Below are 14,091 nucleotides of genomic sequence, written 5' to 3'. Positions count from 1 at the left end.
TGGGTGACCCAATGAGTACCCGATCCAAACTCGCCTAACCCATTTATTAAACGAGTTGGATTCGCATTAACCCGTTTATATGACAGGTCACCTCTCAAATTCAAACAGGATAGGTAACAAGTCACCCATTGATATTGATCCGTTGTCACCCCTACGTATGGCAGAGTTGGTTTGTATTCTCTGCTTTTAATTTATAATACCAAACAAAAGCTTGAAACGAGCAATTCCAACAGAGATCACACCTGCGGTACCAGAATTTCTCGTTCAGTAAACATGCAATTCAAATTAATACCATAATGAAGTTAGTATGCAACCAAATCACCGAACCACTGTATTGTAAACAGTTTTGATTAACAGAACAATAAAGTGGCACAAAGAACAAAGATGTACCTTTTAAAAATAATTTCGTGCCATAATCAAATCATTAGCATGTTCTCCAGAAAACAATAAAAAACAACACTTAATTAAGGTACGATTACATAACATATCAGATCCCTGCTTACTGTTATGAATGTGAAAGGAAATTTAAGCTGCAAACAACACATTAATACGATATTATGAGAGGAAAAAATGTTATCTTATTTTATGCTACAGTAAATCAAGACATTCAAAATAAACCAAGCCATTTGAGAAAAGGTTTGTTGAAGACAACGGATCAAGCACAATAAATAATAAATATGATATAATCTTAAATCATGCATGCCATATATATCTATATTTAGAGCAATTAGGAGGACAAAATTTAATTAACAATGAGGTAGTTTTGGTTGATCCCGAGTTTGATTCCGAGGAAACAATCTCTCTATATAAAATTATGTACATTGTGATGCTCCCCCATCCTCGCAAAGCAAGTAGACTTATGGCTGTGGACGCCTATTTAGAAGACAATGGCAATTACCCCTCCCACAATCCCACCATAAGTGAGTTCCCGCATCATCTGATTTTTCTTTAAAAAATAAAATATTTTATGCCAGGGGAAGGTTAAAAACTTTTCCTTGAAAAAATGTAAGTCTTAAAACTCCCCATTGAAACGTCTTAACAAATAAGTACTAATTATAAAAAAATATTTAGGTACTTATGTTGAGTATTGTATCCACACTACCAAACTATTTTTTTTTTTTTTTGAAGGAAAATAAATGTTTTTTCAAAAGAAATCAAATAGCGCTGCTACTCGCTTGGTAACAAGTTCGGTGATTTCAAATTCCAAATTGGGCAATTTCAACAATACAGTTCAGAAATTTCGGAAACTCATTTTAGGGTCATCCCGTTTTCCACTACTCCTTCCTCTTCCCCTATATCCTCCCCTGCGGGCTCCTCTTCCCCTTCCTCTCATCCCCATTCGTTTGAACGATTTTCCATGCTTCATCTCCACAAGCGAATGAAGTAGCTCATCGCAAAGAATACAGCCCGCGTGCCAGGTATTACCATCCTTCAACGGTGTTGTTTTCTTATTGAAGTCCACTTCTATGATTGTAGAATCACACTCAGGACACTGTTCCCGGGTTGTGGAAATCCGATGAGCACCTTCAGGAAGGAAGACCAGGCAATTGCACATATTGCAATAAAGTCTCCACTTGGGAGCACTTACTGGGTCTAGAACAAGCGTTCCAGTGCATTCTGGGCAGGCACATACTCCTTGAGCTATTGAAGAATGTGGGCATGTAGGGTGCGGGCAAAGGAAGCATGGCATGCCGACTCCTTTTCCCACCTTGCCAGAGCTATTGATCTTAGAAGCACCAAAGAGACTGTCTATACCTTCAAATGGAGGACTGTTGTAGCAGTATGGACATAGAGGGAATGACTTGCCTTCTGGACCAGGCATGGAGAAGATTAAAAGTTCGAAGTTGTCCAATGGGCAAGTGAGTTCTTTGTACAGCTGCAGCAAACACCGTTTCAGTGGCGGGTAAGCAGCAGATTATGGGAAAATATTCTTACAAAGATGATGGAAGCAAACAACAAACAAACAATTTCTATAAACATTTAATATATCAATATCCCCAGAATACTCTCCAAAAATGAATCCCGCATATTTCAAAAGTTTGTATGTGGAGGGGAAAAAAGATTAACTCCATTCTTAATGATTGACTGCATATTTATCTTAAATCTTATTAAACATTAAATTTATTGACAAAAATTAGTTATAGCATGACCTTGAGAATACTCCTTCACATGTTAAAAAGGCCTTGCAGCATATCCCCAACTACAGCCCCTTCTCGACACAATTCTCTCATTACTCCCTGTATCTCCCTTTCTGTATTCCATATCCTCAACGGCCCTAAAAGCCTCTTCTCAAGCCTTTCAATGCCTTCCTATGGCATATCTCAAATCTCTTTTTACTCCTATAAAATTTAACCCAAAAATGTCAGCTCTTTAAGCATCAAACCTAATATAGATTCAAGTCCAACATATATGCCATTCTTTTAGTTAAAGTATGATGCTGCTAGTTTATTTGACTTGAAATTTTTTTATTCACTTAACTCTAAATGAACCATTGTCTTCCATATGCATATAACCTAAAACTAGTCATGGGCATGCTCAGTGCCCGTGCTTTTCTGCTTCGGTTAGTCATAAACAGTGTGTTAGTGTGTGTATAAAAATTAAAGTCTCAAAGGTTGGAACCACGGTATTCCTCCGCCATAAGTGAGGGGTATTCTAATAAAGATAGGAGGTGCCGCCCTCTTTTTCACAAAAAAAAGTGTATAAAAATTAAGGAGCCATGGGTGGTTACATGTAATGATGGGTAGTTATTGTAGTCATGGGTAGGATTTGTACTAACTAAATTGCCCATCAAGCTAAATTTTTATTTTGAATAGATATTTGCAAAAAAAGAAACGAAAGGCCTTTTTGGAACATAATGGACAAAAAACACAGTGATTTTATAGTATAGCTATTAAAGTTGACAATTCATGTTACAACTTCCAAATCTGAACATATTAAGGGTAAATATATTCATGAAGAAGGACATACCTATGGCACTAAAAAATGCATTAGCATATACAAGGAATCATACTTTAGGGTGGGTTTGTTTTGGTGGCTAAGGTTTGCGAGATTGGACATCACTAAACAGGATATGATAGTTATCCCATCCCATATTTAGTGGAACAAAAATTGAATAGACTAATCATTTAGAAGATCAAATTACCTTTAAGATGTATAATTTTTATTTTTAAAATTTTTTTTAAAAAATAATACTGAAGTGGAAAAAATCAAAAGAAAAAATTTAATAATCTACCTACCCCATTTTTTTTGTTGTTGTTGTGTTATTACTATTACTATTTAGTTGGAGAAGATGGTCAGCAAAGAACGGATGATGGAAAGAGGGGAAACAAATAATTTGATATTTGAGCCATATAGCAGTCGCCCATTTTTGGGATCATTTGGAACTGGAAGGAGTTAATCCAACACATAGACAAACAGGTATGCAACACAGGCAATGAAAGAAATTAAAATCATGGCCAGTTACTTGTTCATCAAAACCATGAAAACACGGCTTGATCAAAAATTACAGTGGCTCCTCATTGCGGATCTGATATCATGGTCGGATGGGCGAGCAGTTAACCAGACCAGGCATGCGGTGGAGCATTGAAATCTTGGTCGGAGAAGATAACTGGAGCAGTTGAGCAAAGAAAGCATCAGTGGAGCAAGGAATACCAGAGGAATAATCATAATGAAGAAAAAAATGAGAAGGCAATCTAGTCCTTTCATTTATCTATTTTAGCAGAGATAGTTTATCCACTTCTGGCCAGTGGGGGACACCAGCCAGCCTTATCCTACATAATTGGCTAAGGTTCTCTCGCTTGGCCAGTCCCATCCCACACCCATGTTGTACCAAATATGGGCTAAGGCACAAGGGAATTTAGCCTAGCCTATCCTATCAACCAAAACAAAAAAACACCCTTAGGGTCAGCTTTTAGTTCCCATTATTTTGTTTTAGTTGTGGATAAACTTGCAAGTCATTTCAGGAGGAGGTTCCATGGTGTATCATGGTTTGAAGATGGCATTATTTTGGATTTTTTTTTTTTTTGGGGGCGGGTGGGTGGGCGAAAGGCTTGAGATCTATATTAAAAATGATAAATAGATATGAGGTTGAAAGTATGAAATGCAACTTTAGATTAATAGGGAAGACAGGAAAAAGTGAAAATAGTAAATTTTTCTACGTTGGATGAATCACTCAAGGAGGAGAAATTGAAGTGGGTTAGTTAAAATGGAAAAGTGTTTTGAGGGGAAGGGAAGGGGGGATAGAATATTGGAATCTAATTAAAACAATGGTGAAAGGCTTGAGAATCTAGATGTAAAAATGATTATTAGATATGAGATTGAAAGTATGAAATGCAGTTTTAGAAATAATAGGAATGACAGAATAAGTGAAAAAAGTAAGTTTTACTATGTTGGATAAATCACTCAAGGAGGAGAAATTGAAGCAGGTTAGTTAAAATGAAGAAGTGCATAGACACCTTTACAACATAAACACCTTTACAATTAAAAGGGGAAATTTATTGAACTTCTTTAAGACTGGTTTTGTATGGAACAAAATATTAAGCCACTATGAAAACAAAACATGAAAAAGCAAGTATAATTAGAAATGAGAAAGTTCACATGGATAAAGCAAGATAAAATCTGAACAAACAAGGAGCAGAGGTAGAAAATAAAGGAAGTCCATTTAAAATGGTTTGGATGCTTGCAATGTAGACTAGATAGTGCAACAAAAGAGTTAACTTGATTGATGCCAGTGGAAGGGATAACCTAGAAAAAATTAGGTTTAAAGTGGTATAGAAAAATTTGATTAACTTTGAACTTTTAAACGATGCTGCTCCAGATCAAGTGTAATGGCAAAAAAGGATCATACACCTAACCTGGATTTACACTATATTTTGAGCGTAAAATGGAATCAAACCAAAGAATGAAATCGAGGTAGGAATGGAATTGATGTTGGAATGTGATTACCAAATTTGTATACTCATGTGGGATGACTTTCAGTATCACATTTCTCAAATCATTTTCAATATTTGGTATCCTTGAACGGTGGCCACAATGGAAAGAAAAATAAGTCATTTTTCAAATACACATACTTTTACTCTCTTTCAAGAATAATATTTTAATTTTTAAGAATAATATTTGTATAATTTAAAACCTTATTCGAATTCAATAAATAAGTACTCTAAAATTGGACATCAGGCAAACAAATTAAACCTAATTCAAAAAGTGTTGAAAAAGATATGGCAGCCCATCCCAACAGTCACAAAAACATAAGAATTTACATTTTTTTTTTTTTAAATTAATGAAGGAAGAAAAAAGGAGGAGCAGATGAAGAAGAAAATGAATTTCAAAAAAAAAAAAAGTGAATTTTTAATCATCAAAAATTGCATGCCTCTTGACCCTCAGGATCAAGGCAGAACACAGCAACCATAAAAAATTGTATGTCCACTTAATTCACATCTTAGATCAGTGCAGATCATATCCACCATTGGAAGTTGAACTTTTTCTGCCATGGACATCAGGAAGAAAACAGAGCAGATCAGAGATGAAGAAGAGGAAGAAAGGAGGAGAGAAAGTGAACCTTGTTTGCTGGCAGTGATTGTGATCAATTTGGCTGATCATGATTGGGTTTGGTTTTGGATTGGATCATTTGCAGGAAGGGACAAACAATGTTCCCACTCCAATTCTTCCTCTCTCTAGTTGCAGGTGGCTGTGAATGGAAGAAGTTTGCATCAATGGTGATGGGACTGGGATCTGCAAATGCAGAAGAAGAAACAAGATTGGACATGATGTGGAATGGAGCTTTTCACGCCTGCCTATCTTGGCATTCTGGAGATGGAAGAGGTGCCTTTCAGACTTCACAGGGTTATTATGTGGTTTTATAAATTATTCATGGGTATCTTAGGAAAAGAAAGTTGTTAGGCGACAATTCCAGCATAATGAATAGCAGGTCCTGCTCATCTTAGCAGTAATGACAATTCCACATCTTAAAGAAATCACGATTCTGGTTGAAATCGAACTCCAGATTATTCTTTGGGAATTAAATAACAAAATGGAAATCTGGCCTGAATTCCAATTCCATTCCTGCCTGAATTCCCTGAACCAAACTCCACATTAGGGCTTTGTTGTTTTTGTCATTGTTGCAGCTGTTGTATATCTACATTGAAATTAATGGTGCAAGTCATGTGCTTTAGATTAATTGAGTTCCTTCAATATCTAAAGCAGCTCCATCATATTTATAGAAAAAGCACGTACTAGCTATACTTCAAGATACAATTTTTTTGCAATATTACCAAGGATAAACATCAAAAGGCATACTACAAAGAAGTTTTGAGATCAGTATAATCATAAAGTCTAATTAGAAAGTTGTTATTACCTCAAAACTTCATTCGAGGTGCACGTTAATTTCCTAAAGCCAATTTTGAAGGAGTTATGATTAATCAAGCATTTAGATTGGTTCTCAGAACAAGTCAATTGGTAAAATATGATTATCATGCAGAATGGCAACTCTCAAAGCCAGCCAGCATGTTGTGCCTGGCTTTAAATTAATGGTAAATGTATGTGCTTTAGATTAATTGATTTCAATCTCTAAAGCAGCTCCACTCAAATTTATAGGAAAAACATGTGTAATTTATAGGAAAAACATGTGTTGGCTATACTTCAAGATATAAGTTTTTGGCAATATTACCAAGGATACACATCAAATGGCATACTACAAAGAAGGTTTGAGATCTGCATAATCATAAAGCCTAATTAGAAAGTTGTTATTACCTCAAAACTTCATTCTAGATGCATGTTAGTTTCCTAAAGCCAATTTTGAAGGTGTTATGATTAATCAAGCATTTAGATTGATTCTCAGAACAAGTAAATTAGTATAATATGATTATAATGCAGAATGGCATCATTCAAAGCCAGCCAGCACGTTGTGCCAGTTTCAAACCATGAATAACTTAAAGTTTTCAATTTTTGTTTGTTTGTTTGTTTGTTACATACTTTAACTCCAACTGTCACACTTGCAATGAAAGACTGCAGAACTAAATTCATTGTATCAGTAATATCAGCAAGACCCAGACATCTGATCTTACAAATTCTATAGCTCAAGAACTAATCAACAAAATAAGAAAAACCAATGAGGTTACTGAAGCAAAATATGAAAAGTAGGATTCCTCACCCAAACATTCACTAAAAGCAGTAACCGTATGTATCCTCAAGATTCTCCCCCAAAAGTCAGCCGAAAAAAATCATATACGAAGATGAAGATACTGAAGCAACTCTATGACAAACAGTTATATGAATTTACAAAAAAAGAAAACAAAAAATGAAAAAAAAAAAAGCAAATCAAGCAAACAATGTCAAATCATATATGCAAAAGTGAAACATGTATTTTGACAGTACCATAAATGTGTCAAATCCTCAACTTTTAGCATAAGTGCAGCATCTGAGAATAAATAAAAGAACATAAGCAAATTTGCACATAATTTAGATTACCTTGATAGTGCCCTTCTGTGGAAGATAATAGACTTCTTCACATGTACCACAGTATAGGCGTGATGGCTGAGGGGCAATGTACTTCATGTAACGCAAGCATTTGCCACATTTGCTAAGTACACGTCCAGAATCAGCAAGCGGGGAAAATTGTGCTTCAAATAATGCATCCATATTCTCAATCTGCAAAAAACAGATCATAATAATAGTAATACCAACAGCAGCATAAATAATGCTAAGACAAATGCAAGTATTGAAGACATGCAAACTGTATTCTAAATGTTGTGATTAGTTCAGAAACAAGAATATCTTTTAACAGCAAGCACACGTGGAGCAGACAAAAGCATCTTATCTGACAGACTGAAAGCCTAGATACCCATGGTCATTATATTAATATGGTCAATGGCCAAAAACTCATGATCATTCATACTACAACAGCCAATAGAGATCTGATCAAGAGGATGCTAATGGCAACCTCCAGGGTGTGGTTCAGGTGGTAGTGCGGGCTGCGGAAGTGGCTCTCACGAGGTCAGGTGTTCAAACCCTCTCGGGTTCGTTTCTGCTCCTGAATTCCTGAAATTTACCTCCCTTTGGACTTATGGGGTCAGCTTCAAGGGGCGCGGGATTAGTCACGTGGACCGTAAAACGGACACGTGGAAACCCGATGCGTAATCCAAAAAAAAAAAAAAGAGGATGCTAATGGCAATGTTCTCCATTGTTCCCATGCCATAAAATACATCCACAGGAGCAAGAGTCAACTGTTCCTAATTGCAAGACCTGCAAAGCCACGTAACTTAAGTGCAGCTGCTTCATAGATTAGGTAATGCCTAGTTAGTCATTAGCATGACCTTGACTCCAATACAAAGCTTAAAGGAGCTGGAATGCCTGAATGATCCAATCAGAACTTTTTGTCAAAGTACACAATTGTACTAACATTGATATATCACCAGTACTGGTACATTTGTTCTAGAATGACCAGTACCTGCACTTCGAAGGGAAAAAAAAAATGAGAGGGAAAAAAAGGAGAAAAAAAGAAGAAGAGAGGAGAATATAATAACTAGGACACACTTATTGTCATATGGAAAATTTAAGCTCAATGTAAATGGGAATTATCAACAAAAGAGAAGAAATTGAAATAAATCATCTAAGAAAAGAAGTGGCAGATAAGGGTATTTTCATTGTCCAAGTATGAATATTTGGTCCATGATGTTCCAAGGATGCTGTTGTCATTAGCCAAGTAATTTTGAACTTAGCATGAATACACCATCCGTCAATTGAAAACAACTGGAATGCCTCCAAAATGACTGCAATGCTGGCTACCATTAATGATGCATTGATTAATTTCTGATACTTAGGTCCCTCTGTTGCTCCAATATACTAGTCTTCCTAGTTTCTCCTTAAAAGGTTCTCTTTAAGAACAATATTTACAAAATCTTATATAACGTAACTAATTTACCAAACATTATTTTTGACAATGCCATCATTTAGTAGTATGAATGAAATTTACATTTGAGACTGCCTAGCAGATGACTGATAGGTTTTTACAATAATGGACCAAAATAATATGATTGTCACAGAGATCACAGGATCTATGTCTCACTCTATCACAAGAACTATACTGTTCATTTACATTACAAGCATATTCAAATAGCCATTCCATCATGACTAACAAGGAGAACTGAATTAGATTCATTACATCGTCAGACTACGACAAAAGAATTGCTTAGCATTAACAAATGTCAAAAATAATTCTACAATATTTTTCAATAATAAACTTTCCAATTTCATTTTAAGAAAAAAATTAGACGTTAAACTTTCAGTTTATAAATACTACATGTGCTTCTATTTAAAGTATAAACAACATCAGAGGAAGTCCTCCAAATCGCTCTATTTTTTCCTTCAGGCACCTTCCAAAACTTAATTCAACTTCTTCAAGAACAAATTTAAATTTTTTTTGCGGCACTGAACTTTTAAAAACAACAGAATATCATAAACATCAAAATATCATGCGCATACTGATAAGGCCGTAGGGTTTTATCATGGAGAAATTGGGGAAATTTTAAGGGGGGAAAGTAGTAAGAGAAAATAGGGTTTGATCACTTCAAGGGGATTTGCCTCAAAATTAGCCAAAGGCTATGAATTATCTTATTGCTTTTATGGAAAAGCCCTGTAGGGTTACATATATATTGGGTAAGGAAACTTGCCCCTAGTAGGGTAAAATATCCCAATCTAAGTCCTTAATAGACTAAATCCCAATTGATTTGGGAATCCAAACACATTAAATAAAAATCCCACATTAAATAATCCTAAAATTAAATAGAATTCATTGGGAATCATAATAGATAAATTTGAAATCCCAATCATAATAGATTAACTAGAAATCCAAATTAATTTGGAAATCCTATCATTAGATAGAAAATCCCATTTGATTTGTGAATCCTAACACATCGCAGTCAATACGCTTATCAATGGTTCATAACGTTTTGCATAGAAATATGTTCCATGTGCTCCCAACTTTTAAGGATAACAGAGTACACTTGAATTGAATATAGTCGAAAGCAGGAACTTGACCATTCATATATAAATATAAATTTCAATTCAAAAAAGGATTGCAGCATTTAAACAGAAAAATGCTGCCTGAAATGAATTACAAATAATATCTGAAAAATGAAATACATTTTATTGTCTAATCTCATAAACACCATTGTATAATCAAGAGCCTAATAGGGTGATGTTTTCAAGATGCAGATATCTTTTTAAAATATAAAAATTCATTTACTTTTCCAAACAGGTACAAAGTAACAAGATATAATATACCTGTTTCACAAAATAACTGTACTTCTGCTGAAACTGTTTTAGTACATGCTGCACAACACATGAATGATTTGCTTGACCCTTGGCAACTAGAGTAATCTGGTGCTCAATGAAGCTGCGAATATCTGGCAAACAGAGATCCGGATCAATAAGTTGATAACCTCTTATTAGGCTAATACCCAAAGCTGTCGGAGCCAACTTCCTGCCAGCTTGTACCTGCACAAGGAGAAAATCTGAGTCTCAATAAGCAACTGTTATAAACAAATTTTTCCACGTCCCCATGCATCCACTAAGCCCCAAAAGGAACAAGCTGCTCAACATTGGAAAATGGTACAAACCTGAACAAAGTTGCGCTCACAAATGTTGTTAATATGTACAGAAATGGATGCATCTGTGCCTATTCCATTCTTTTCCATCAGGGATATCAGCTCGCTCTCACTAAGATAATCTGGAGGTGAGGTATTCCCCTGGAAATTTAAATTGCTTCAATAAATTAGTGACAGGGATCATTGCAATATGCTGAACACAAGCTGTATGTCATCATGTAATACAGTAATATGAATCTTTGTCTGCAAACATCACAATCTAACATGCAGTGGTAATATCTCATCCTAATTGGTCATGACCAATGCAGCAGACAATGAGAATCTAAACGTAGTTGCCACAACACCTTAAATTCTTCATATACATCTTCTATAAGCATAGAATCTGATAATGTAAAATCAGGGTGTGGCTAGAAAGTTTGCAGAATCAAAGAATTTATAGAAAAATAAAATTAGGAATACAAAAACTCAAAAATTAAATATGCATAAAGATTGTAGATAAACCACAAGTTTAGAAAATCAAAATCACACCTCATACAGCTCAACTTTTGAAACTTTTATTTTCTCCCCTCTTGTTAACCGAGGAAGATTTTTTTCATTTACTGCCAACCAGGGCATAATAGATGTAAATCCTTTGACAGTAACAAGCTGCCCCATGCAATGGAAGAACTCTCCACAAATTGAAAACTCCACCCATGTCCTGAAATGGATATCAAATACTCTATTTTATACTAGAAATATTATGATAGAAATTTGACATTTAAGATCCACATAAAATTATTCATAATCAGATCATTGACATTTGTTAATAATATTAATTAAGCAGAGTCAACTTGGACATCTAGTTTTACATTTTGCGCTTTAATTAAAAAATATTATAAATAACACACTGAGTTTATTTGAAATTTGAAGAGTCATCATTACATTCACAATTTAAACTATTCAACAGCATGCACAATTATGAGCAGGTAATGATTTGTTTGGGATTATGGTGGCTTCCACACTGGTTTGGTTTCCAGAATTTCAACATTTGCAACCATATCCCACGACTCCATACTAACATAAATATATAAAATATAACACTGAGCACAACGATCCCACATCGTCAGGGGGATGGGGAAGGCATAACTTATGCAGTCTTACCTCCACAATAGGAGACACCGTTTCCCTGATTTGAACCTCTGACCTCCACACTAGAAAGTATACAACTATGGGGTTTATGGTTGAAACGTAATGCGAGGATTTTTTTTCTGGGAAGAAGTTGAATTCGTCTTTGGTGTGGAAAAGGATTCAGATTTTGACTTTTTGTGGCATGTCAGGTATGGAATTTTCAGGGAAGCTGGTTTTCAGGATTTAAATAGGGATTGGAAGAACTGGTTTTTTCTGGTTTGTTCCAGATTTTTTTGGGAAATGTCTTATTCTCCCTCCTTGTACATTCTTTCCCTATTAATGAAATTTATTTTGCTATCAGGAAAAAAAAAAATTAAAGAAGTTTGGATCTCACACCCAAACCATTGAGTCAAAGCTTATGTAGTCATGCCAGTAATCAGGCAGGGAGTGGGGAAAGCCGCTTTCAAGCTAGTACGGTACCACTCTCTCCTCAAATCAGATATTTGACCCAGATGAAAAATGTTCTCGAATAGGTTCTTTCATATAAACAGGACAAAAATTTGTTTCTCTATAAAAATAACACTCTAGAAATTAGTAAGTAAACACGAGATATTTGATGTAAGATAGGGTAGGGAAATAGAAGAGATGTAAAACATAAAGAAATAGTAAAAGGAAGAAGACAAATACGATAGGAAGAAATTGGGGTTAGGGTCTAGAAATTGCAGAAGGAAAGAGAAAGAAAGGGAAGAGAGAGAAACCAAGAGATAGACACCATCTCAATTCTGTTAATCCAAAATATTATTACAAAAGGAAACAACGGTGCCCATATATATATGCACCTAAAAGCCAAAAATTGGAAATTATTCAAGATAACAACTTTTATGGCCGCCTCTCTATCCCCACTACACCGTTAAAATATTTTTGCCAGCTTAGAACGTTGAGCAACTAAGAAACAACATATCCAAATAGTATTGACAAATCTTCTCTCAGTGATGGTGAAATTGGGACTTTTGATGAGAAGAGATTACTCCATACCCCAAAATTGACAATGCTCTCTCAATGAAAAAGGATAGAAATACACATTATCAAAAATGAAAAGAAAGAAGGTGAGGATACTGATTTTCATTTCTAGAAAAATAGAAATTCTAAGCACCAATTCAAAAATAAGATGAGGAAAGAAACAGTTAACATGACTAAGATAAGGGCAGCAAAGACCAATGAGTATGCCAATAATGAAGAGTGGCTTAATGACAAGAAAGTGGCTTAACTAAGGTGCACTATAAAGCAAGAGAAAAAACCAAGAAGATTATTTATTGAGGCCAAAAAAGAGATTAATCTTAATCAAATCTAATTTCATAGAAGAAACAGACTTGAATCAAACTAAATGGGGTAAGAGAATACACATAACCAACCACAAATTGTTGGCACAAAGACTCGAGATAGTCTCTGATTGAGGATTAAGGTTAAAGGAGATGCATGACATAGCTTTGCACCTAAAAGAGAATTCAGAAAATTAAACATGATATATAAGAATGAGAAGGGGCAATATTCTATACGTGACCCATTGTGAAAAGGAAAAAAAAAATTGTAAGTCCATGAGGCTGGAAATTCAAAACATATTTGAAAAATCAATTTAATGAATGATGATGGGAAAATGACAAGTCTTAGGGCTACAAGCAGACGGTGTAGGGAATTTCCAGTCACAGTAACAGTATATCAACAGTATGCCTTGAGTATTTATCTCTTTAAGGTTCCATCCAATATGTTGTTTGTTGATGATATTGCCTTGATTAATGAAACTAGAAGTGGACTAGAATCTAAGTTGGAATTGGAGCCTTAGAATTTAGAGATTTCAAGAAAGTAGAACCAATACAAAATACACAGAATGCAATTATAATATTTCTAGGATAATGGGAAAAAAAAACAGTTAAACTTGATGGTCAAGAAATTCCTAGTATGAGTAGATTTGGTACCTTAAATCTATTGTGCAAGTTTCAAGATGAAGGAGAAACTGAAGAAGATAATGAAATAGATTTAAAGGACATTAGGTAAAATATATTTAAAGGAGGTTAGATATAAGACTAGTGTGCTATACTACAACAACAACAAGCCTAAAAGTCCTGCTATGTGGGGTCGACTACATGAATCCTTTTCTGTCAATTCACCCAATCAAGAGCATTTTCCTCTACTAGGTTAAGGGCTATTAAATCCTAAGACTAGTATGCTATATGGAACAAACTTTTGAGCAAGCAAGAAATGCATTCAAAAACTAAAGGCTGCAAAAATGAGGATAGTAGCATAGATTAGTGGTATAACTAAAGATAATTAAGGAATGACAAAAATAATGACAGCAAAGATGGTGGCACTTGCAACACAGATTGAA

At 35.0% G+C, this 14,091-nt stretch overlaps 1 protein-coding gene across 3 annotated transcripts in view; it reads right to left on the bottom strand.

Moving 5' to 3' along the window:
- Positions 1-683: 683 nt before the first annotated feature.
- LOC131152134 (DNA topoisomerase 3-beta) overlaps positions 684-14,091 on the bottom strand; it is a 92,553-nt gene continuing 79,145 nt past the window's right edge. For all 3 annotated transcript variants that reach the window (XM_058103805.1, XM_058103807.1, XM_058103808.1), the window contains 5 exons: positions 11,130-11,298; positions 10,614-10,742; positions 10,279-10,491; positions 7,465-7,644; positions 684-1,876 (listed from right to left, as the gene is read on the bottom strand). In XM_058103805.1, the coding sequence (XP_057959788.1) occupies positions 1,232-1,876; positions 7,465-7,644; positions 10,279-10,491; positions 10,614-10,742; positions 11,130-11,298 (1,336 nt within the window). In that variant the 3' untranslated portion in view covers positions 684-1,231. The remainder of the gene's footprint in view (positions 1,877-7,464; positions 7,645-10,278; positions 10,492-10,613; positions 10,743-11,129; positions 11,299-14,091) is intronic.

This window comes from Malania oleifera, chromosome 3 (genome assembly GCF_029873635.1).
Source record: "Malania oleifera isolate guangnan ecotype guangnan chromosome 3, ASM2987363v1, whole genome shotgun sequence".
NCBI classification, from domain to species: Eukaryota; Viridiplantae; Streptophyta; class Magnoliopsida; order Santalales; family Ximeniaceae; genus Malania; species Malania oleifera.
The sequence above is the reverse complement of the archived record's forward strand: the minus strand, read 5'-3'. Positions and strand labels throughout refer to the sequence as shown.